This window comes from Vicia villosa, unplaced genomic scaffold (assembly GCF_029867415.1).
Source record: "Vicia villosa cultivar HV-30 ecotype Madison, WI unplaced genomic scaffold, Vvil1.0 ctg.000030F_1_1, whole genome shotgun sequence".
Taxonomy (NCBI): Eukaryota; Viridiplantae; Streptophyta; class Magnoliopsida; order Fabales; family Fabaceae; genus Vicia; species Vicia villosa.
In genome coordinates, this window is record NW_026704964.1 from 1,492,281 (window position 1) to 1,517,488 (window position 25,208).

At 35.9% G+C, this 25,208-nt stretch overlaps 2 protein-coding genes across 2 annotated transcripts; both read right to left on the reverse strand.

The window, feature by feature from the left end:
- Nucleotides 1-15,410: 15,410 nt before the first annotated feature.
- Nucleotides 15,411-16,816, reverse strand: LOC131622513 (uncharacterized). Its single transcript, XM_058893549.1, has 4 exons — nt 16,760-16,816; nt 16,208-16,540; nt 16,036-16,044; nt 15,411-15,830 (listed from the first exon to the last, which is right to left on the reverse strand). The coding sequence occupies exons 1-4, from the start codon at nt 16,814-16,816 to the stop codon at nt 15,411-15,413; spliced, it is 819 nt and encodes a 272-aa protein (XP_058749532.1).
- A 919-nt stretch (nt 16,817-17,735) lies between these two features.
- Nucleotides 17,736-19,950, reverse strand: LOC131622426 (patatin-like protein 7). The gene is made up of 2 exons (XM_058893455.1): nt 18,901-19,950; nt 17,736-18,507 (listed from the first exon to the last, which is right to left on the reverse strand). The coding sequence occupies exons 1-2, from the start codon at nt 19,831-19,833 to the stop codon at nt 18,148-18,150; spliced, it is 1,293 nt and encodes a 430-aa protein (XP_058749438.1). The 5' UTR covers nt 19,834-19,950; the 3' UTR covers nt 17,736-18,147.
- Between the last annotated feature and the right edge of the window lie 5,258 nt (nt 19,951-25,208).

Consider the following 25,208-nt stretch of genomic DNA (forward strand, 5'->3'; position numbering starts at 1 on the left):
ATGCAAACGGCTTTAATCGCGCATAAGATATAAAGACTAGAACATGTCATTTCAGGTTTTTAATTCACTCTCATTCTAAAATTATGTTTCACTTAGTCACTAGTTTGGACATTGGAGTGCTAACCTTGTAGGTCCATCCGCTCTCGTCCACTCTAGAAGTCCGATCCAGTGCACCGAAAGTCAGATCTAATGTATTTGAACTCTATGGAAATCAACTGTTAATTCCTATCATTTTTCCACGAAAACCACTGTCTCTTCACCAGAACATGGATCACTAACCTCCTTCTCATGAAACATCGATCTCTTTCTCAAACAAATTAGATATCAAACTCAGTGAGTCATGGTGACATCGAAGATTACTAGATCCTCTGCTTAACGTCACGTCGATTTTGCGGTTGTTGAAGCTAACAAGATCTTATTCCCCCAAAAGTTGATCGGGGAACGTTCCAAATCCCCCATTTTTTCCAATCTTTGCAACAACTTTGCCAAGGCCAACCTCCGCAGCAATTTTCGTCACAACCGCCCATACCTCGACAAGAGATGCTCACGAATATTCAACAATTGCAAGCTAACATATGCATTCAAGGAGTTGACCTATAACTTGGTACAACAACAAAACTCTTAAGCATTGGTGGACATGATACTCGTAATAAAAGAGATCCTACAACGTGTTCCTTCGAGAACCATCACCATGCGTGAGGTAGTTTCATGCAGCGACCACAGAGTCATATTGTAGTCAACTATAGTAGAAGCAACCTCACTTAACAACATAATTATGAGGTCCCGAAGTCGTTACTAAAACAAAGGGCGTCTGTGTTAGGAAGAAAATAAATCAAATGCAATAAAAAAAATCAATCAAAATATTTGCTCATATTTTCTCAAATATTTCTTGTTTGTTAAGATTTGAAACACAAATAAAATTAAAATATAAAACAAATAAATATGTGACATCTTTTTTTTTTTTTGTAATTTTAATATTTTAAGAAATAAAAATGCAAAAATGAAATAAATTAAAAAAAACAATTTTTTTTTACTTTTCTTTTGTAGTAAAACATGGTAATCATTTTTTTTAAAACAAAAAATTTAAAATCCCAAAAAAATTTGGGGTATGATAATTGTCCTTATTTAATTACCTTTAAATCGAGGACATGAGTGACAATAGTTTTCATGTATTCTTGGTGAAAGATAGTTAATACAAATGACCTAAATTTTGTCCTTCAAATGTAAAAGGGATGCTGAGGATTTAAAATGGAATGCAATAAATCTAGAGGGATTGCTTTTATTGGTGAAGAAAAATGCAAGATGGACTCACTTGAGATTAAAATGAGATAAGGTAAAAGGGCCCGCTAGTGAAAAAACAAAGGTAAGTTCTGGAAATCACATTAGAATAAAAAGACACATCCGGAAATCACACCGGATAGTCAGCCTCTTATGCTGACAGGTTGATTGACAATGGACTTGAATAATCAGCCTCAACCAATGGGTTGACGAAGCCCGAAAAGAAAGTAGATGATCATCCTCAACCAAATACCTCAACATGTATTTGTATATCAATATGATTAGGCACCTCAGTGCATGCCTAGTCCACGTCACCTTTACGAGGTTCTCTTATTGCCGCTATGACATATAATATGTGGTCCACAAACGTCATATGTGAAGGATAGAAAAACACTTAGAAAGGGGGGGATTGAATAAGTGTGACTTAAAATCTTGAGCGATAAAAATAAAATGCACAATTATTTTTATCCTGGTTCGCTGTTAACGAAGCTACTCCAGTCCACCCCCGCAGAGATGATTTACCTCAACTGAGGATTTAATCCACTAATCGCACGGATTACAATGGTTTTCCACTTAGCCGCAACTAAGTCTTCCAGAGTCTTCTGATCACAACCTGATCACTCCAGGAACAACTGCTTAGTTCACTCCTAAGACTTTTCTAGAGTCTACTGATCAACACGATCACTCTAGGCTTAGTTCACTCCTAAGACTTTCTGCTCAGCCAACTGCCAAGACTTCCTGCTCAGCCAACTGCCAAGACTTCCTGCTCAGCTAACTGCTAAGACTTCCTGCTCAGCTAACTGCTAAGACTTCCTAGAGTATACTGATCAACTGATCACTCTAGTTCCTTACAACTTAATGTAATCTATTCAAGAGTTTACAAATGCTTCTTAAAAGCGATAATCACAACTGTGATATTTCTCTTACAATTTAAGCTTAATCTCACTAAGATATTACAACAGCAATGTAGTGAGCTTTGATGAAGATGAAGATTCTGAGTTTTGATTTGAACAGCGTTTCAGCAAGTTTGATATGAGTTGTTTTGGTGCAGAATCGTTCTACTTGCTTCTCATCAGAACTTCATATTTATAGGCGTTGAGAAGGTGACCGTTGAATGCATTTAATGCTTTGCGTGTTCCGTACAGCTTTGCATTTAATGTTATACGCTTTTGTCAACTACCTCGAGCCTTGTTCACGCTGTGTCTACTGACGTAGCCTTTAGTAGCTTTAACGTTCCTTTTGTCAGTCAGCGTAGTCTGCCACGTGTACTTCCTTCTGATCTGATGTTTGTGAATACGACGTTTGAATATCATCAGAGTCAAACAGCTTGGTGCACAGCATCTTCTGACCTTGAAGTGCTTCTGAGCGTGATACCATCTTCTGATCTTCAGTGCTTCTGATCTCATGTTCTTCTGATGCTTCCATAGACCCATGTTCTGATTCTGCTTCGACCATCTTCTGATGTCTTGCCAGACCATGTTCTGATGTTGCATGCTGAACCATTTGAGACACATCTTCTGAGCGCTGAATTATGCGTACTCTTTATATATATTTCCTGAAAGGGAAATTGCATTGGATTAGAGTACCATATTATCTTAAGCAAAATTCATATTATTGTTATCATCAAAACTAAGATAATTGATAAGAACAAATCTTGTTCTAACAATCTCCCCCTTTTTGATGATGACAAAAACATATATAAATGATATGAATTTGCGATCAGAAAGAGTAGACGGCAAAAGACAAATTACACAGCTATAGCATAAGCATATGAATATGTCTCCCCCTGAGATTAACAATCTCCCCCTGAGATAAATAATCTCCCCCTGAAATAAATACTCGAAGAACTTTAATAAAAGACTTCCCTGATTATTTCGGTAGAGACGATCATATGAGCTTCTGTCTTCAGAGAATCCATAGCTTCTGACTTCTGCTTCCATTGGACAGCTTCAGAACTTGAATTTCTTTGATCTTCAGAACATTCACAGCTTCTGACTTCTGCTTCCATTCAGGACAGCTTCAGAACTTGAATTTCTGGATCTTTTAGAACATTCACAGCTTCTGACTTCTGCTTCCATTCAGGACAGCTTCAGAACTTGAATTTCTGGATCTTTTAGAACATTCACATCTTCTGATTTCTGCTTCCCTCGGATAGCTTCAGAACTTTGAATGTCTACTAACATCACTTCATGCTAGATTTGTATCAGAACATTGTTGAATGTACCAGAGCATCATCTGAGCATCTCTACATCCTGAAATGTTACAGAACAAAAACTAAACGACAAAAGTCAGCATGAACGAGTTAGAACATAAAATGTATATTCAAATACATGATATGTATCAGAGCCAAATGTATCAGAGCATTTTACGCTAAAAACATGTATCAGAGCAAATAATGTATCAGAGCCATAACATTATGTGTATCAGGGCAAATAGAATTTTGTCAGAACAGGATAGACAATGATATTCAAATTCTATTATCAGTGCTTCTGATTCATTCTTCTTTCTTGCTTCTGATCTCTGAAGCTTGACAGCACTCAGCTTGCTTCAGTTTCAATGGTTTTGCTTCTAGTGTTTGCTTTGAAGATTCACTTCACTTCTTTGTACCTGCAAAACACTTAAACCATATAGAACTTGCAGTTCTTGTTAGTGAATGTGTGGGAGCCTTTACCCAGCAACTGATAGATTTAATCAAATCATTTATCATTTATCTTTCTCCCCCTTTTTGTCATAACATCAAAAAGTATATATAAAAAGATTCAGATGTATAAAACGACAAAAGAAAACATTTACTGGAATGTAAAAACACAAAGAAACTTTTTCATTGATAATCAAAAGATATTACAAAAGGTTCCTATGTTTAACAAGATGAAAAACATTCCTAGCAAATACAAAACAAGCAGAAGCAGCAAGGAAAAGAAAACTACAAAGTAGAATTTCCAAAGAGGAAATGACTACAAAAATTAAAAAATACACAAATCGGTCAAGAAACTCAACATAGAAGTTGAGTATATCTTCCCACAACTCAAGAAAGTCTTCTGTCTTTGGATGAAAGTTGATAACAACATCAAAGAAGGATCTGACTTGAGCGGTATTAGAAGAGCCATCCCGAGATGCACAGAGATCTGTCGCCTTTGAGTCATGGAGCTTCAACAGGCTTGAGGTGAATGCTAGGTTTTGAGAGAAGAAAAGAAAAACGAGAGAGAGAGAGAGAAAAAAAAATTTTAAGAGGAAAACAAAGAGATAGGAAACCGAAAACCATTTTGAAGAGTATTTAAAGGAAAAATAAAATGAAACGAATGATGAAAAGCATTTAATGTTACGTGACGTGAGGAGAGATAATAAAGACGAATGAGGTGACTAGCACAGTTACCTATGGTCGGCGTCCCTTCAACTGCACGCGCGCTTATCCATGAATAGTAACGGCAGGTTTACCATCCCGAGATAAAGCGTAACAGCTGTTTTGCTTTACAAGATGTTCTGAATCAACTTAGACAATGAAACGTTAGTAATAACCGAATCATAATTTCTAAACGAATTCAATCAGAACTTCTGATTAAAAAAAATGTTCCACATTCATTTCAGAAGATACTCATACATGAGAAATTCTCATCTTCTCATTCTGGGCATAAATCCATACTGATGTTCTTCAGAATGAACTTAAACCTATCTTCAGCCAGGGGTTTTGTAAAGATATCAGCCCATTGATGGTCTGTATCAACAAAGTTTAAAGATATAACACCCTTCTGAACATAGTCCCTTATGAAATGATGTTTTATCTCAATATGTTTAGCTTTTGAATGAAGAATAGGATTCTTAGATAAACATATAGCAGAAGTATTATCACAGAATATAGGAATGTTACTCTCAAATATCTGATAATCTTCTAACTGACTCTTCATCCAGAGCATCTGTGTACTACAACCAGCAGCTGCGACATATTCTGCTTCTGTGGTTGATAGAGCAATGGTTGCTTGCTTCTTGCTGTACCAGGAGATTAAGTGACTTCCAAGAAATTGGCAACTTCCTGAAGTACTTTTTCTTTCAATTCTGTCTCCAGCATAATCAGCATCGCAGAATCCTACTAAGTTGTATTCTTTAGATTTTCTGTAAACTAAACCAACATCAGTAGTACCTTTCAGATACCTTAGAATCCTCTTAACAGCAGTTAAATGAGATTCTCTAGGATCCGATTGGAATCTAGCACACAAACAAACACTGAACAGAATGTCAGGTCTAGAAGCAGTCAGATATAGAAGAGATCCAATCATACCTCTGTATAGCTTCTGATCTACCTTCTTACTTACCTCATCCTTACCTAGGATGCATGTTGGATGCATAGGAGTTTTGGCTTCTTTGCAGTTTAGAAGATTGAACTTCTTCAGAAGTTCCTTCACATACTTGGTTTGGTGAACATACGTTCCTTCTGATGTTTGATTTATTTGTATTCCAAGGAAATACTTGAGTTCTCCCATCATGCTCATTTCAAACTCAGCCTGCATAGACTTAGCAAACTCCTTTCCAAGTGTAGAATTAGATGTTCCAAAAATAATATCATCTACATATATTTGACAAATTAAAATATCCTTTTCAAAGGTTTTACAAAAGAGAGTAGTGTCCACTTTTCCTCTAGTGAAACCATTATCTAGAAGGAAAGAACTTAAGCGTTCATACCAAGCTCTGGGAGCCTGTTTCAATCCATACAATGATTTCTTAAGTTTAAAAACATGATTAGGAGACATAGAGTCTTCAAAACCAGGAGGTTGATGGACATAAACTTCTTCATCTATATAACCATTTAAGAAGGCACTCTTAACATCCATCTGATAGAGAGTGATGTTATGTTGAGTGGCAAAAGAAATTAATAGACGAATAGACTCTAACCTGGCCACTGGTGCAAAGGTTTCTGTGTAGTCAATCCCTTCTTGCTGACTATAACCCTGAGCCACCAGTCTGGCTTTGTTCCTTACCACTTCACCTTTCTCACTAAGCTTGTTTCTGAAGACCCATTTTGTACCAATTATGTTGAATCCATCTGGTCTAGGAACAAGATCCCAAACATCATTCCTTGTAAACTGATTTAGTTCTTCTTGCATAGCAATTATCCAGTCTGGATCTTCTAGAGCATGATCAACAGAAGTTGGCTCGATCAAAGATACAAGACCTAATTGACAGTCTGCATTGTTCCTAAGGAATGCTCTTGTTCTGATTGGATCATCCTTCTTTCCAAGAATGACATCTTCTGAATGACCAGAGATGAGTCTGGATGATCTTCTGACAGATGGTTCTTCAGAAATACTTAGATCCTCCAGAGAAGCTGTTACTTGATCTTCAGATTCTTTGCTTCTGAGGAGCTCTGCTTCTGATGCGTTGCTTCTTGGCTCAACAACTTCTGATATGTCAATATCACAACCTGCAAAATTATCAACTTGCTTTGGTTTTTCAGAACCAAGCTTATCATCAAACCTGATATTGATTGATTCTTCTACAACCAATGTTTCAGTATTGTATACCCTGTAGCCTTTTGAGCGTTCAGAATATCCAAGAAGGAAACACTTTTGAGCTTTGGAATCAAACTTACCAAGATGATCTTTAGTGTTCAGAATAAAGCATACACATCCAAAAGGATGGAAATATGAAATGTTGGGCTTTCTATTCTTCCACAATTCATAGGGAGTCTTATTTAGAATAGGTCTGATAGAGATTCTATTCTGAATATAACATGCAGTGTTTATTGCTTCTGCCCAGAAATGCTTAGCCATATTGGTTTCATTGATCATGGTTCTGGCCATTTCTTGAAGAGTCCTATTCTTTCGTTCTACAACCCCATTTTGCTGTGGAGTTCTAGGACAAGAGAAATCATGGGCAATACCATTTTCTTTGAAGAATTCTTCAAAGGATTTGTTCTCAAATTCACCACCATGATCACTTCTGACCTTTATGATTTTACACTCTTTTTCAGATTGAATCTGAATGCAGAAATCAAAGAACACTGAATGAGTCTCATCCTTGTGTTTTAAGAATTTTACCCATGTCCAGCGGCTATAATCATCTACGATGACTAATCCATATTTCTTTCCTCTGACAGATGCTGTTTTGACTGGTCCAAACAGATCAATGTGCAAGAGTTCTAATGGCCTTGAGGTAGAAACAACATTCTTAGACTTGAATGCAGGTTTGGAGAACTTGCCCTTCTGACATGCTTCACAAAGAGCATCTGATTGGAATTTCAGATTAGGGAGTCCTCTGACAAGATTCAGTTTGTTAATTTGAGAGATCTTTCTCAAACTAGCATGACCTAATCTCTTGTGCCAGACCCACTGCTCTTCAGAAACAGACATAAGACAAGTCACCTTCTGACTCATAAGATCTTGCAGATCTGTCTTATAAATGTTGTTCTTCCTCTTGCCTGTAAATAGGATTGAGCCATCCTTCTGATTTACAGCCTTGCAAGACTCTTGATTAAAGATTATATCATAACCATTGTCACTTAATTGACTGATAGATAAAAGGTTATGTGTTAATCCTTCTACAAGAAGTACATTAGAGATGGAAGGAGAGTTACCAGATTTTATAGTTCCAGAGCCAATTATCTTGCCCTTCTGATCTCCTCCGAACTTGACTTCTCCTCCAGACTTAAGCACCAGGTCTTGGAACATAGACCTTCTTCCTGTCATGTGTCGCGAGCATCCAGAGTCCAGGTACCATGACATGTTGTGCTTTGTCCTTCTTGCAGCCAAGGATATCTGCAATAGGAATAATCTTATCCTTAGGTACCCACATCTTTTTGGGTCCTTTCTTGTTAGATTTTCTCAAGTTCTGATTGAACTTGGGTTTAACATTGTAAGCAATAGGAGGAACAGCATGATAATTCTTAATGTGAGTTTCATGATATTTCCTAGGTTGTGTCACATGCTTCTTAGTGTGTGTACTGTGAAAACTTTGTGCATGTGAAGTGTGCCTAATATCATGTGAGTGGCCATACTTGAACTGATCATACAATGGCTTGTATGTAATTTTCATTTCATCAACAGGTTCAAGTTTGTATGGGGTTTCACCCTCATAACCAATGCCAACTCTTTTGTTTCCAGACACAGCATATATCATAGAAGCTAGCTGACTTCTGCCAATACTTCTAGATAGGAACTTCCTGAAACTTAAATCATATTCTTTCAGAATATGGTTCAGACTGGGAGTGGATTTTTCTGAATCAGAAGGAGATCCAACATTATTGGATAATTTTAAAAGTTTTTCCTTTAATTCAGAATTTTCCAACTCAAGCTTCTTTGTTTCAAATTCAAATTGCTTTTTCAGCTTTTTGTATTTGAGACTGATCTGAGACTTGAGTTCCAGAAGTTCAGTTAGACCGGAAACTAACTCATCTCTAGTAAGTTCAGAAAATACCTCTTCAGAATCTGATTCTGATGTAGATTCTGATCCGTCATCTTCTGTCGCCATCAGCGCACAGTTGGCCTGCTCATCTTCTGAATCATCTTCTGACTCATCCCAGGTTGCCATAAGACCTTTCTTCTTATGAAACTTTTTCTTGGGACTTTCCTTCTGAAGATTTGGACATTCATTCTTGTAGTGTCCAGGCTCATTGCATTCATAGCACATGACCTTCTTCTTATCAAATCTTCTTTCATCAGAAGATTCTCCACGTTCAAATTTCCTTGAACTTCTGAAGCCTCTGAACTTCCTTTGCTTGGTCTTCCAGAGTTGATTTAGCCTTCTGGAAATCATGGACAGTTCATCTTCTTCTTCAGATTCTGATTCTTCAGGATCTTCTTCTCTAGCCTGAAAAGCGTTAGTGCATTTCTTGATATTAGATTTTAATGCAATAGACTTACCTTTCTTTTGAGGCTCATTTGCGTCCAGCTCAATCTCATGGCTTCTCAAGGCACTGATAAGCTCTTCCAGAGAAACTTCATTCAGATTCTTCGCAATCTTGAATGCAGTCACCATCGGACCCCATCTTCTGGGTAAGCTTCTGATGATCTTCTTTACATGATCAGCCTTGGTGTATCCTTTGTCAAGAACTCTCAATCCAGCAGTCAGAGTTTGAAATCTCGAAAACATCTTTTCAATGTCTTCATCATCCTCCATCTTGAAGGCTTCATACTTCTGGATTAAGGCAAGAGCTTTTGTCTCTTTGACTTGAGCATTTCCTTCATGAGTCATTTTTAAGGACTCATATATGTCATAGGCCGTTTCCCTGTTAGATATCTTCTCATACTCAGCATGAGAGATAGCATTCAGCAAAACAGTTCTACATTTATGATGATTCCTGAAAAGCTTCTTTTGGTCATCATTCATTTCTTGCCTTGACAGCTTCACGCCTCTGGCATTTACTGGATGTTTGTAACCATCCATCAGAAGATCCCATAGATCACCATCTAGACCCAGAAAATAACTCTCCAGTTTATCTTTCCAGTATTCAAAGTTTTCACCATCAAATACCGGCGGTCTAGTATAACCATTGTTACCGTTGTATTGCTCAGCAGAGCCAGATGTAGATGCAGGTGTAGGTATAGTCCTTTCACTTTCATCAACCATCTTTTAAATGAAGCGTTTTTCTCTTCCTGAATCTTTTCTAAACACGGTTAAGTGCTTGCACCTTAGAACCGGCGCTCTGATGCCAATTGAAGGATAGAAAAACACTTAGAAAGGGGGGGATTGAATAAGTGTGACTTAAAATCTTGAGCGATAAAAATAAAATGCACAATTATTTTTATCCTGGTTCGCTGTTAACGAAGCTACTCCAGTCCACCCCCGCAGAGATGATTTACCTCAACTGAGGATTTAATCCACTAATCGCACGGATTACAATGGTTTTCCACTTAGCCGCAACTAAGTCTTCCAGAGTCTTCTGATCACAACCTGATCACTCCAGGAACAACTGCTTAGTTCACTCCTAAGACTTTTCTAGAGTCTACTGATCAACACGATCACTCTAGGCTTAGTTCACTCCTAAGACTTTCTGCTCAGCCAACTGCCAAGACTTCCTGCTCAGCCAACTGCCAAGACTTCCTGCTCAGCTAACTGCTAAGACTTCCTGCTCAGCTAACTGCTAAGACTTCCTAGAGTATACTGATCAACTGATCACTCTAGTTCCTTACAACTTAATGTAATCTATTCAAGAGTTTACAAATGCTTCTTAAAAGCGATAATCACAACTGTGATATTTCTCTTACAATTTAAGCTTAATCTCACTAAGATATTACAACAGCAATGTAGTGAGCTTTGATGAAGATGAAGATTCTGAGTTTTGATTTGAACAGCGTTTCAGCAAGTTTGATATGAGTTGTTTTGGTGCAGAATCGTTCTACTTGCTTCTCATCAGAACTTCATATTTATAGGCGTTGAGAAGGTGACCGTTGAATGCATTTAATGCTTTGCGTGTTCCGTACAGCTTTGCATTTAATGTTATACGCTTTTGTCAACTACCTCGAGCCTTGTTCACGCTGTGTCTACTGACGTAGCCTTTAGTAGCTTTAACGTTCCTTTTGTCAGTCAGCGTAGTCTGCCACGTGTACTTCCTTCTGATCTGATGTTTGTGAATACGACGTTTGAATATCATCAGAGTCAAACAGCTTGGTGCACAGCATCTTCTGACCTTGAAGTGCTTCTGAGCGTGATACCATCTTCTGATCTTCAGTGCTTCTGATCTCATGTTCTTCTGATGCTTCCATAGACCCATGTTCTGATTCTGCTTCGACCATCTTCTGATGTCTTGCCAGACCATGTTCTGATGTTGCATGCTGAACCATTTGAGACACATCTTCTGAGCGCTGAATTATGCGTACTCTTTATATATATTTCCTGAAAGGGAAATTGCATTGGATTAGAGTACCATATTATCTTAAGCAAAATTCATATTATTGTTATCATCAAAACTAAGATAATTGATAAGAACAAATCTTGTTCTAACAATATGTCCTCGTATGGTAAGAACCCATATGAATTTTTATGTATCCCTTAATGCAACTAAGACCTATAACAAATTTTGGTGCCAACCCCTCTCCATACCCATCAATTTTTCATTAAATTTGATGTTACTCCTTACAGCATACTAGACTTTCCAAGAAATCCAGTGGCTTAAACACCAACCCATACCAGACTCTTACAAAATTAAAAAAATATGCCAAAATCCAGTGACACTCAATTCATATACCGAAAATATGGCAAAACTGGTGACAATCTATTTATTTTGTACTGCTTTTATAGGAAATCCGGTATAACTGCATAAATTTTGTGAGGAAATATGCATTTACACCAAATTTTTTTAAATATTCGATAAAAATGTACTAGATTTATACGAAATTTTCAAAATTTTGATAAAATTGAAAAAAAAATGCTTGACTTACTAGCGAATATGTGTCTTAATATAGAAAAATCCAAAAATTTATAGAAGATTTTGAAAAGTTCATAAAAAATAAATAAATTTGACAGTATTTTACTTATTTGACTTAAAGAGAGAATAGTTACGTAGTAACATGTAGGGGTGGGGTGCCAGTTTTTTTTTTTAAGTTAAAGAATATCCGATAAATTTCTTGGAGGATTTAACATGCCACCTGTAACACCCTTCTAAACCCCGCGGCAATTAAGTAAATAATCAGAGTAAAAACATAAACACAAGGGTGCCACAATTATTTAAAGGGTTAATGAACTTTTTGCTCCCTTTAAATATTGCAGATTTCGTTTTAAGTCCCTCTAAAATTTTCCTTTAAGAAATCGTCCCTTCAAAATTTTTTTGTCTAAACTATTGGTCCCTAACGTCAAATTTGCTAGAGATTAGCTACGACTTTAGCCACCGATTAGCTACGAAATTTGACGTTAGGGACCAATAGTTCGAAAGAAAAATTTTGAAGGGACGATTTCTTGAAGGAAAATTTTGGAGGGACTAAAAACGAAATTTAAAATATTTAAAGGGACGAAAAAGTTCATTAACCCTTATTTAAAACAAATAAACCAACTATGGTCGAAAGTCATGCTTCATTAGGAAACGATTTACCAAAACATAATCATGTTTATCACAGCGGAATAAGAAAACATCGTCAATACAACCAATGGAAATATAATTCAACACCAAATAAAATAGAGTAATCTCATAAAACTCTAAAATTATTGTTCCCTAGTGTTACAAGATCAGAGCATGACCGACACGACCCAACATAAATGGATAAACTCCTCAATCTGAAAATGTCAACAAGTAAGGGTGAGTCTCATTCATAATTAATCAATGTTATGCATTCATAAGCAACCAAATATCATAACATACATATCATTCACCCAGATTGCATTATATTTAGATTTTCATACAATCATCAAGTAACCATACCAACAATTACATCACCAAAATATAACAATGAAACTCATTCAATCATGTTATATCAATATGCATATGGACCAACTGACACTATGCATGTGATACCAATAAACTGTGGACTTAATCCACCCGACCGATCTAAACATCACCAAGATACGGCCCAACCGACACAAATTCCACACAATGGGAATTATGTCCACCATTAATCCATACCTCATCGGGATCCATCACCGAATGCACATGAATGAATGCACACATATAACATACTAAAAAATGTCACCGATCCGATGAACCACATCGTCTCACATAACTCAACATAGTTATCACCAACAAGTATGTACATGTATCAGGCATCATTCAAAACAAATCAACCATCATCATACAATCAAAACAATCACCACATGATCACGTTACACACACATTATCAACATTATAAGCATGTTGTCACAACATCACCACTGGATCGAAATGAACAATATCATCACCAATAACTCCCAAGGCAACACTGAATGATATATTCGGTTTCAACACCATCCACAATTATATCACACATAATCCCGATAACAATAATCATAATTCATCTATTATCTCACCGAAACATTGTCATATTTTCACATTCATATATATGCACAATATTTCATTTCACAAAGCAATTAAATCAATTTTAAAAATAAGTCGAGCCACCGCCCAATCACCAATTCATCATATAAAATATTTAATTTGCTTTACAACGCCCAAAACGACACCAAGAAAGGATAGACGGATCAAAAGATACGCAATTTCTAAGTTTAGAAAATTTTCTGCCCAGCAGGGTCCGCTCAGCGGACCACCAGCGACGTGAGACAGAAGCGAACTACATTGGGACCTCCGCTTAGCGGACGTGCGATTATGCAGAATTTTCATCTCTGCAACAGACCTGCGATCTCACCCATTCTCCACCCAAAATGCATTCCAAACATCACATAAAGGTATAAAAACATCGCAGACATTATCACACCTCATCAAACATCATTAAAACACATTTTTCCAATCATAATTTCATGCAATATCATCAATTTCCCCAAACTATTTCATTCCCAAACCTAACAATCCCAATCCCAATATAATCAATCGAATCGAATCATATATCAATCTATTTTATTACCTATAATCGCATAATAGAAATGAACCAGAAGAGTCCCCCCTTACCTTAGCCAAAAATCTGGACTTTTTCCCTTCTTCTCCATCAAACCCGTAAGCCCTCTTTCTCCAAATTCAGCAAGAATCTCCAATCTTAAAACTCGCTTATCTCCCTCATCAAGAACTTCCCTGACACGAATTAATATATCAAATCGAAGGAAATTTCGTGTAGAATCCGAATCTTCAAGAGTTACCTGATTTGGAGCTACGAGCAGAAAGTTATGACTCGTTTTGTGAGGGCTGCACCATAAATACGAAAAATGAGTCTTTGTCCATGAGCTCTCTCCTTCTTCCTCTTAGGTTTTCCTCTTCTATTTTTTAATTTCCTTCTTTTTCTTATTTTATCAAAATAGATTATAATTTTGGAAAAGAGCTTACTAACATAGCACCCCCTTTTTACTAACACCACACTTGGCCCAATAGTCCATCTCATAATTCTCCAAATAATTCAACAAAATACCAAATAATTCTAAATAATAATTTAATTTTCAATTAAATTAAAATTAGAAAATATGGGGTGTTACACCACCCCTAAAATTATACATGGCACCCCCCATTTCTTTTTATTCCAGAAATGTCCCTAATAAAACACAAACAATATCTGGACAAAATTTTCGGTAGAACCAAAAATTCTGGTACCTCCTGCTAAATTTACGGAATACCATAAATTTCAAATTCACGTGATACCGTAAATTTCAAATTTACGTGATACGAGAATTTCTGATATACTGAAATTTCCGGTAGTTTCATTTTTAGGGTTTTTCTTTTAAACGGTCTGGATTTTACCGACACTTTTGAAGGGCTACGATTGCACCTACAAATTATGTGGCCTAGGATTCTCTGTCATGTGTATAAATAGGGCATGTGGTGTTGAGTAATACATCTTTCAAAAATTTCTATTCCTGAATTTCTGATTGGTGTGAACGTGTATTTCAATGGAAGAAACACTGTAGTGGAATTCAAAATTCCAGATGACATCACATCTCTTGCAAGGTTGAAAGAAAAGATGAACGAATTGTTGCCTGATTCGGATAACAGGAGGGTGACAAAGATTGAGTTTCGGGAGGACTGGATTAATACAAATGGAAGGGTGAAATACAGCCTAATCGAGTTTAAGAATGATGAAGATGTGAAGGCCATGTGGAAATCATTTCGCCGTAGGATAACGAAAGGTCCGATCGAGTTGGATGCTCAAATCCAAAGATTCGTTGACAATATAATGAAGATGCTGAAACGTCCTGAATCTTCCGGTAGTGCTTAGGTTTTTATGTTAATTTTATGTTTATCATCTAATTGAACCATGTAAACGCAACAAAATTATGCAATAAATAATATGTTTGGTTTTACAAAATATACATATAAATAAAAAAATCTACATAGGCCTTCCACAGGCTACATCAGCCAACCAAGCTAAACTAGTATAGACGTCACCATATGGGTTTACTAAATGAACTGCAATATACTTTAACCGGGCGTTCTGATCCCCTGCAGGTGATGGAGGTGGTGGTGGTGGCTCAGCAGAAACCCTAGTACGTGAAGGCCCAGGAACGTCAGAAGCAGCGGTCGGAGGTATGATCCGATGGTGTGATACACTGAGTTACCAATCCAGGTATCCATCCTTGCACTAAGAAGCATGCTGAACAATAGATGAGTTCTCCTTGATCTCACGTGCAGAGCTGATGATGTGGCTCTGAAACCATCTGTCGATACCGCCAGTTGGAACCACAGGAATAGGACGAGGGATAGTCTGAATAAAGCCATACTGACGTAGACACATCGCAGGTAAGTGTCTAGTCACATGGGTCTCCCGCCTGATATGCCCCGAGTACAGAGAAGCGTCATCAAATGGACGATGAGGGCGGTGAGATACATATAGTGTCCATACCACATCGTCCACACTAAGTGCATCGAGCCTCCACCTGTACTCAGCCACACCTCCAGGAATGGCATGCCTGGCCTTCCATCTCCTCGCACACGGTGAGTCAACAGCGACACAGTGAGTCTTCCGATCACATAAGTGAGGGAAATGCTTGTATATCCAACACTGCAAATAAATAAATACAAACAAAAAATAAACAAATTAAAATATACCTGCAGAAGACTAAGATAACTAGCCAGCTGTTTCATTTCCGGATGTGTAGTAACATTCAGGGCAGTGTACAACATGGTCAAAGCTGCCACTCCCCACGCCTAAGTGGGAGTGTCTAAGGAGCTGAACAAACACAAGTACCGCACATCAATATAGTTACCTGACTTGTCTGTAAAGAGAGTACATGTCATAAGATGTAGCATGTACGCCTTAGCGGCAGTCTGATACCTCTGAGCAGCCACATGATCATGTTATATGTCCCTGAGCCAAGACATCCAAAGAAGTAAACTACGGTTATACCAGAACTCATCATACACCGTCTCCTGAGATACCTCTAAGTCCTCCATAACCAAGCACAACGCCGCCTCTTGGTTAATGTAAGGAGGTGTGAAGAACGTACCAGCAATGAGGATGTGGAGGAGGGCATCTACATCATCTAGTGTCACCGTCATCTCCTCAAATGGAAGGTGAAAGGGTGATGTCTCTGGGTGCCACTTCTCAACAAAAGCAGGCATCAGAGAGGCATCCGGCATGGTAAGGGAGCACTGAGAAAACTCCAACAAGCGAAAGTCTCTAATAATACGATTAACCGCCTCAGGCATATGATCCCTTGGGAAGTCCTTCAGCTTCGACCAATGTGAAACGATCCTCAGTGCTCCTCGCTCCTGTAATAGGCAAAATTAAAATATTATAAGCAAACTATCATACAGTACCATAAAGTAAAATATTAATAATTAAATAGTTACACACACACACACAGACACACACACACACACACACACACACACACACACACACACACACACACACACACACACATATATATATATATATATATATATATATATATATATATATATATATATATATATATATATATATACCTCCCCCTGCCATATCCGGTGAGCAATATGGTCAGCATATCTCGTGAACACAGACATGTCTCTAGGTCCTCCTGGAAACCCTCAATCAGTGTGCACTGATGGCTCAGTAAACGCCCTGGTAGTGGTGTCTGTATCGGTCGGAGACACCTCATCCACGACCTCAGTAACAACAACCTCCTCAGGCTGAGCCTCCACCAACTGCTCAACTATAGGTTCCTCAACAGCAGGCTCTTGGGTAGCTGCATGTCTTTAACGACGTGGTGGGCGGAACTGTGCCGACTGCTCTGCCAACCGTTTCAGATGAGAACCGGTCGGAGGACGACGTCCAGCTCTAAGCTCTGAAGCCTGTGTCTCTTCATCTCTAGCACGAGTCGTTGCTGCTTTATCAACGGTCCTGCCGGCTACTGTACCGTCTCTGCCTCTGGTCCTCACTGAAATAAGTAAAAAAAGGGGGGAAATTAGAAAAATTTTCGGTATTTTTCGTAACATTTATAACTACCGTAAATTTCAAAAATTCCGGTATATGATTTTCTAAAATTATCAGAAATTTTGAAATTCCCGGTGGCGTTTAACCGGAAATTTTGAAATTCCCGATTTGAATATACCGTAAATCTTACTGTTTTTCGTGAAATTTCTGGTAACGCCTCCAAATTTCCGGTATCTCTTGTAAATTTGAAAAATGCAGAGATGTCACGTAAATTTGGAAATATTTTGTAAAATTTACATTTTGGACATTTTGGTTATCATTGTGTTTGGGGGGTGTCATGTTTAACAAATGGCCATTTTCATGTTAGGTTAGCCCAAGTAAAAGATGGCCCAATAGCTAAGCCAAGCCTAAGACACCATTGTTTCTATTTTTATTTTTAAACTTATAAATATTCTTGTAATCATCTTGCTTGCTAGATAAAATAGTTTTTGCCAATCATCTTTACTGTTTTTTTGGAATAAAATTATCTTTGATAGTAATGCTTCAACCCAGAATCAATGTTTCAGCATTTCGTCACAACAACAAGATCATTCATTTTGAGTGAAAAATACAATCTAATTCTCACAAATCAACCCAACTCTAACCTTGTACAAAATTCATATGAACAAATACCATATGAACAAAATCACTATCACTAAAATACAAGTAATATATACCAAAAACCCAAAAATAAAAAAAAAAAGAAATATAATTTAGGTACTACTAGTAGTAGTATTAAGGATTTGTCACTGCACAGCTGAGACCAGTTTTCCTTAATCAATCTTAAGCGGCAGCTAACCCAAAACCACAAGACTTAAGACTTGTTTTAATAACTCACTTGTAATAAATTTAATTAATCAACCTCACAATAAATCTAATTTTAATTATCTTCCATCTAATCCTCTTTTTTTTCTTCAATGTTTCAAGAGTTTGAAGACAATGTTGACAAAGTAGTAGCTGATGAAGTTCTAGGAGAAGGAGAAGCATTCTTCAACACCACAGTTGGTAAAATGCTAGTTTTTCTTCTCTCTTGTTCCTTTATCAATTCACCTCCAAAAAACTCTAACTTATCCAAATTCGTATTCTCGGCAATCTTTCTTCCTTTAAATAATACAGATTCAACATTCTTCTGTGCTAACATCTCCTCCGAAACAGCCAATAAATCCGACACCGTTTTTGCTGTCTTTCCCTTGTTTGCCTTTGCCATCACTCCATTTGATTGAATCCGCACATAATTGTCTACCCTGCAATCTCCAAATGCCATTGATACAGCTTGATCAACCTGCATTATAATATTCATTCATTAGTCACAGCTGAATCATTTGTCTGCTATTTTTGTATAATTTTTATTATTATATAATTTATTTCAGTCACATTATTAATTAGATTTTAGAATAATCATAATATCTATGCCAATAATTAAACTTATTCATTACACATTTTTTTATTTCTAAAAATACAAAGTGATGTGTTTGTTAGGTGAAACATTCATTACTCTTAGCCTAATTAGTAACCACCACCAATTCAATTCCAATTATTTTAATTAAATAATCAAGGAAAAATAATTCAGAGATTCGGAACTTTATTTTCTTTGTCGTTTTCGATTTAATTAAATACTATTTGTAAATAATTGATTATTTTTTTAATAAATATAATATAAGATTTGTTTGCTTACCATATCGGAAGCTCCTTCACCAGCTATTCTCACGAAACCTGACGGAGATTTAACGGCGTTAAAGTCCAATTCCCCGTTACCGAGAGAAAGCACCAACAAGTCAGAGACGCCGTTACAGAAAGGAAACTCGTGTTTGTTGTTTAGCACGTGCGTGACGGCGGTAGCCGTTGGATTGTTCATCGCTATTCCTCCGTCAACGGCCGTAATCTTTGTTTTTCCGTCGATGGACTTCATTTCGATAGGAACCGCTGGATCAGCTGACGTGGCAGCACATACGTCGCGCATCTTGTAATCGTAACCGTCGGTTTCGAGCGCGTCGGCGCGGGAGAAAACGAACGGAGCGCGCGTGACGAGATCGTAGCAGGGGATTAGAACCGGTTTCAGTGTATCCTTCAGCGTGGATTCCCCGAACGTCTTACGGAAAAGCTTCTCCGATTTTGTTTCCGATTGTAGAACTCGTCGGAGAATCCCCGATCGCCGTGAGATTTTGCTGCGGTTGTTGATTAGGAACTTTAACGCCTCTTCGGCAGTGAACATTGGGAGACCGTCTTTGCCACGAGTGAACAATAGCGCGGCGAGGACTCCACCGACACCGGAGCCAGCGACGGCGTCGAAGAAACCTGCAACATGAGCGTTAGGATTGCCGGATTTTCGTTTGAGGCAGGATTCGAGGTGAGCGAGGGATTTTGCAGCGAGGATGCCGTCGGTGTAACCGGCGCCGTCAATGCAAAGAATTCTGACTCTGCCGGCGGCGTGTTTAGCTTGTTTGACGTCTTTTGAGAGGGAATTCTTTGGATTCTCGGTGTCGGTATAACCGAAGAGGAATTTATTCTCCAAGATGGAGAAGATTTCGTAGGTGAGTTTGTCAACTTCGAAGTTGGTGTCAATTGAGTTCAAGTTGAAGTTCATTTGTGATGTGGACAGAGCCGCCATTTCTGCAATTCGAGTGAATGTTTTTTTTCCTTCTTGTAGAGTGAGAAAGAGAGTTAGAGAGAGAAAGAGAATTTGTGTATTGTTGAAAATGGTGAATTGTGATGATGAAGAATAGAGGAGGACGTTTGGTTATATAGTGGGAGTGAGTGAATGTAACGATCCAAGAACATTCCAAAGATGTCCTAGTTAATGGCCATGTCATTTTGTATTTCTTTTTTTCTTTTCTCTTTTCTTCTTTATAATTACTTTGATTTAATATAAGTTTTGGTAGGATGAATGGAATTGATTACTAAATATAAATAATACATAATTAATTGTATCTATAATTAATTTAATATAATAAAAAGTGCTTGTAAATAGGGTGATAATTATTATTCATCAAATGGTCTCTTTTTAAAATGGATTTTGTATCACGGAGAAGTATTCATGATAATATTGAGATGACACAAAAAATGACTCATACCATATAAATATGAAAGAGAAAATAAGATATTTTGTGATTAAAATCAATTTAATTAAAGAATAAGATATGTTAAAGTGGTCTTTCAATTGGAAATATCTCGAAGGAGGTGAAATTTTCTATGGAGTTAATTACTATTATTACAGTCTCTATTACAATTGGGATCATTAATGTCAAATATAATGGAACTATATCAAAAAATTTCAAACCTCGAAGAAATATCAGACAAGGAGACCCTATTTCTTCATACCTCTTTGTTGTTTTTATGGATAAATTCTCTCATCTTATTTCTCATAATGTGGAGTAAGGCTTGTGGAAAAACTACTCGACCTTTGTTTTCCAGGTCAAATAGCTCTCTATTAAGCTGTTATGAAAGCTCTTTTATCTGGGGTGATAGTGGTGAGCATAAAAGAGTTCATTCGGTAAAGTGAGATGTAATGACATTGCAAAAGTTTTTAGGAAGATTGGGTATTAGACGGTTGGATGTTATGAATAACGTATATCTTTTGAAGCTTGATTGGATCATTCAAAGTAATGAACAATCTCTTTACTTTGAAATTACGCGTGCAAAATATATGAGGAACAATGTTGTGGAAGAATTTGAGTAGCTTGTGGCTTAAGTTTGTGCAATTTGTGTATTGGTTTATGAGAGATGGTGCAAATATAGATGTTTGTTATCATCGTTGGGTTAAACCATGTATGACGTTGATTGATATTAATATAGTGATGTCAATACAACTTTCTATTAGCATTTAGAGAACTTATTGGATAACATAGTCAATAGAATGTGGATATTTTAAAGCATTTGTTTTCATTATACATGTCTTACGTGACCGTTCGTTGACTTTCGTTATTTAGACTAATGTGGTTAAGTTCGATATGAGTGACTTTTTTCACTAGCAATATTAATGAATGAGTGTATACTAATTTGTGTTTGAATTTTTGTATAAGTGGAGATTTGTCGTGGTAAAAAACTTTAAGCAACTTCTTGTCATGCACTTTAGATATGGAGGAATAAGGAACAACATGATAATTTTAAGACCTAGAATTCAATGGTGATATGTTACTAAAGTTGCTCATAAGTATTTTTTTTCGACAATGGAGCTGCATAGTAGCAAGGTGGAGTTGGCTTGAGAGGCTAAGCAAGTAAGGTGTACTCCTCCTCCTCCTCCTCCTCCTCCTAGTTGAGTGAGATTGAACACAGATGAAACTAATAAAAATGGCTTGATAGATGAATGTAGTGATTTTTTAAGAGGTGGTACGAGTGAGTGGCTTGAAGACTTTGCAAGATATTTGGGTTCTTATAGTGCATATATCGCTAAATTTTGGGTTGTACTAAAAGTATTAAGATTAACAAAAGATCATGAGTTTCGAGTTATTAAGCTTCATATAGATATCAAAGTAGTTGTTCTAAATATTTTGAATTCTAGACAAAATAGTATAATTGTAATGCGATTGGTACAAAGAATTCAGCAGTTGCTTAAACTAGATTCGGAGGTGCGATTTTGTCATATTTAGCGTAAGTCGAATACTCGTGCAGATCCACTTGTCATCATGGAGTGTGATCTAAGTTCTAATTTGATGACACTCCATGATTATAAGCGAATTCCTACTTAAATTTTTCTTGTTCTGTTAACTGATTATAATGAAGTCTATTTTTAGGTTGATTGCTATGTATCCCCTCCATCTCACAATATGTATCCTCTTTCATATTTTTATTTGTCTCAAATTATTTGTCATTTTAAAATACCAATGTGATATTTATTATTTATTTCCACTAACTTATCCTTATTTATTGTATTTTAATACTATCTATTATTAATAAAATTATTTTAGTAAATAATATTCGTTTTATCATTGAAATCAACATAATTAATCATTATCTTAAACAGTGTAAAAATTACAAAGAGAACACTTATTGTAAAACGGATAAAGTAATTTTTTTCTTTAGACTTTGACTTTTTTTATAAGAAAAATAAAAAATACATGATTAAATATATAACAAAAGAGAAATGCTAACGACTACTCCAGAAACACTCATTAAAAGTTTAAAAAGATAAACAATACTTGTATTATGTTTTGAAAATTGAAATAATTAATTTTTTAAGGAATAACAAAGTTTGTTTTATTAAAATTACTTGTATTCAATATATTAAAAATTACAATAAATAATTTATTTAAAAAATATTTTTTTAATATAAAATACTTAAAAAATGTCCCTAAGACACTCATTATTAGAATGACCCATAACAAAATTTGAGACACTCAAATTGATTGATGTTGTATTGAATCAAACTAGCTTTAATTTAATGCCGTAGCATTTAGAGATTTAAACTCAAATTCAAGATTGGCGGTTAAATTAGAAACTAAGACAAGTACTACTATTTGATCCTTCAAAACTCATGCCGCCTTGAATGAGGAACTATATAATGACCAGTGTAAAAGATGGAAAATAACGGTATTTAAAAATCAAAGTTGAGAGAAAAAAGTAGTGTTTTGTTTAAAGAAAAGAAAAAAATTAGGCCTGAAACAGTAACAATTCAACAAACTTTATGTAAGATGATGTTGATGTGGGTGAAATTTAAATTTGTGTTGGTGGGTTTGTACTGTGTACAGTCTTCAACATAATCTATCTTTCCTTTTTGTGCTGCACCTTTTCTCCCGTGCTGTTGCTTTTTTCTGTTGCTTTTGTTTGAGTTTATGAATTTTAAAACTTAGTGGGGGGAGGAGAATGACATGGTTTAATGCTTTCATCTTATTATTCTGATTTTAATTTATCAATATTTCTGTAGAATAAACTATCGATATCATTTTCTGTCGTTTTATGATAACTTTTTTTAATGGAAACCTAACTTTTAGGAGTTCCATTATTTATTGACCGGTGCTTGATTTCAAAGCATGCGAAGATAAGTGCTAAAAATTGAATTGTTATATGGCAAATATAATTCCAAAGGTAACAAAAAATTTGACTTTAAAAGTTCAAGCTATCGTATATTTTCCAAAAATTTTAACACGTATTAAAAAAATCATTATATAAAAGTTTTACAATATTAGTATCTTTTATTAATTATATAAAAAAATAAATTTAACTAATTAAATAAATTTAAATAATTAAAAAAATAATGATAATAAACTAAGGCAATCTATTCAATTACATTTTTTAAAGTAAAAAACTACTTTATATCTATCAAATACAAAATTATTAATTAGATTTTTTTATACTTTATGTTATATAAGGTTGAGTTTAAATCAATCACAAATTTTAATACAATATTAGAGTTAGGTTTAAAATTTGGTGGACCATCTACTATTATATTTTTTTCCATAAGATATTTCTCTATTTATTTTCACTCTTCATATGTTAAGTCATGAGTGTGAGAGTGTGTTAAATGTCCCACATAGAATAATATATGACTTAAATATGTGTTTATAAGTGGAGGCAATTGCCACCGGTAATTTATATGAAATGAAGAAAAATTATTAATCAAATTCATTTGCATTTCAAAAAATTATTAATTAGATTCCTTTGTACTTTAGGTTATATAAGGTTGAGTTTGAATCAATCACAAATTTTAATACAATATTAGAGTTAGATTTAAGATTTGGTGGACCACTTACTATTATGTTTTTTCTATTGAATCTCTCTTTATTTATTTTCACTCTTCAGATGTTTAATTATGAGCGTGGGAGTGTGTATTAAGAGTCTCACATCGAATAATATATGACTTAAATATGTGCTTATAAATGGAGGCAATCGTCACCTACAAGCCAATTTTATAAGGGTGAGTTGGGTCGCCCACAAACTCTAATATAGTATTATGACTTATCAATCAGACTATGGATCGTCCACCGTTTATATCACGCACCAAGTTCAAAAGAGTGGTGGGAGTAAGAAAGGTGTAATGCGAAAATTTCAAGTCCCACATCAAATCAGTTGTGTCGTAATATAAATTGATGCATTCATTATTTCTTTGTTAGAGATATAAATTAGTCTTAAAGAAAATTTGTGAATAAGTTATCTTAATGATCATCAATGTCTTTGTTTCCTTAGGCATGGCCATTAAATCCCCTTCAATATGTTGCCTAAATATTTGAACTATTTGAATGGGCCTTCAGTGCTAGGTTAATTGGGCGAGCAAATCTTTCAATTTTGGGTGAGTTGGTTTTAAAGTTAAGGGGCTCTGCCTTTGTCTCTTTATGAAGAGGTCATCTGACCTCGTTTTTATAACCCAGAGCCCGCACACGTATTAAAGGTCCTCTTCAAGATATTGACATACTCTTATCTGTGGGGTCTATCTCAATAGACACAAATGTTATTATATCAAAATATTCTTACTAGTAGGGGTGGTAAAATGGGTGCGATGCGTCGTGCATGCCTGTTTTACCTTCACTTCTTTGGGGGGCACATCAAGGTTTTAGGTCAACACCCTATAATAAACGTTAACATAAAATTTGCAATTTTTATGCTTAAAGGTGTAATGCACGCTAGTTCTTCCCGCCCGCCACATTTTTTACGGGCGGACCAAGATTTTAAGCATGCACCTTTAAATAAGTATGCCCCGCCTGTCTTAATTTTTGCGAGCTTTTGTAGGATAAGGGTAAATGGAATTAACATGTTCGTTTACTAGTACACAACTCTCCAAATATGAGGTGCGTATGAGCAAAGTGCTTTGGATGGAAGTCCATAACATTTGACATGCATTTGTAAGATAATATCTATATACATGAATAATTTCTTTAAACAACATATTACTAAATTGAGAATCTTGTTATTAAAAACACACGTGTCATTTTACTTTTCTTTGAAAAAAAGTACCGATAAATCCTTTAGTTTCACTATCGTAAATATTTGAACATGTGTAAATAGAAATATCAATACTTTTTACTTATTTTTTTTGTTGGAGCGACTTGAAAA

Coding starts and splice junctions, on each gene's coding strand:
- LOC131622513 (XM_058893549.1), bottom strand. CDS start 16,816: ATGTCTGTGTTCACGAGATATGCTGACCATATTGCTCACCGGATATGG. Junction 16,541..16,759: donor ACCGGATATGGCAGGGGGAG/GTATATATATAT, acceptor TGCCTATTACAG/GAGCGAGGAGCACTGAGGAT.
- LOC131622426 (XM_058893455.1), bottom strand. CDS start 19,833: ATGGCGGCTCTGTCCACATCACAAATGAACTTCAACTTGAACTCAATT. Junction 18,508..18,900: donor GTGAAGGAGCTTCCGATATG/GTAAGCAAACAA, acceptor ATTATAATGCAG/GTTGATCAAGCTGTATCAAT.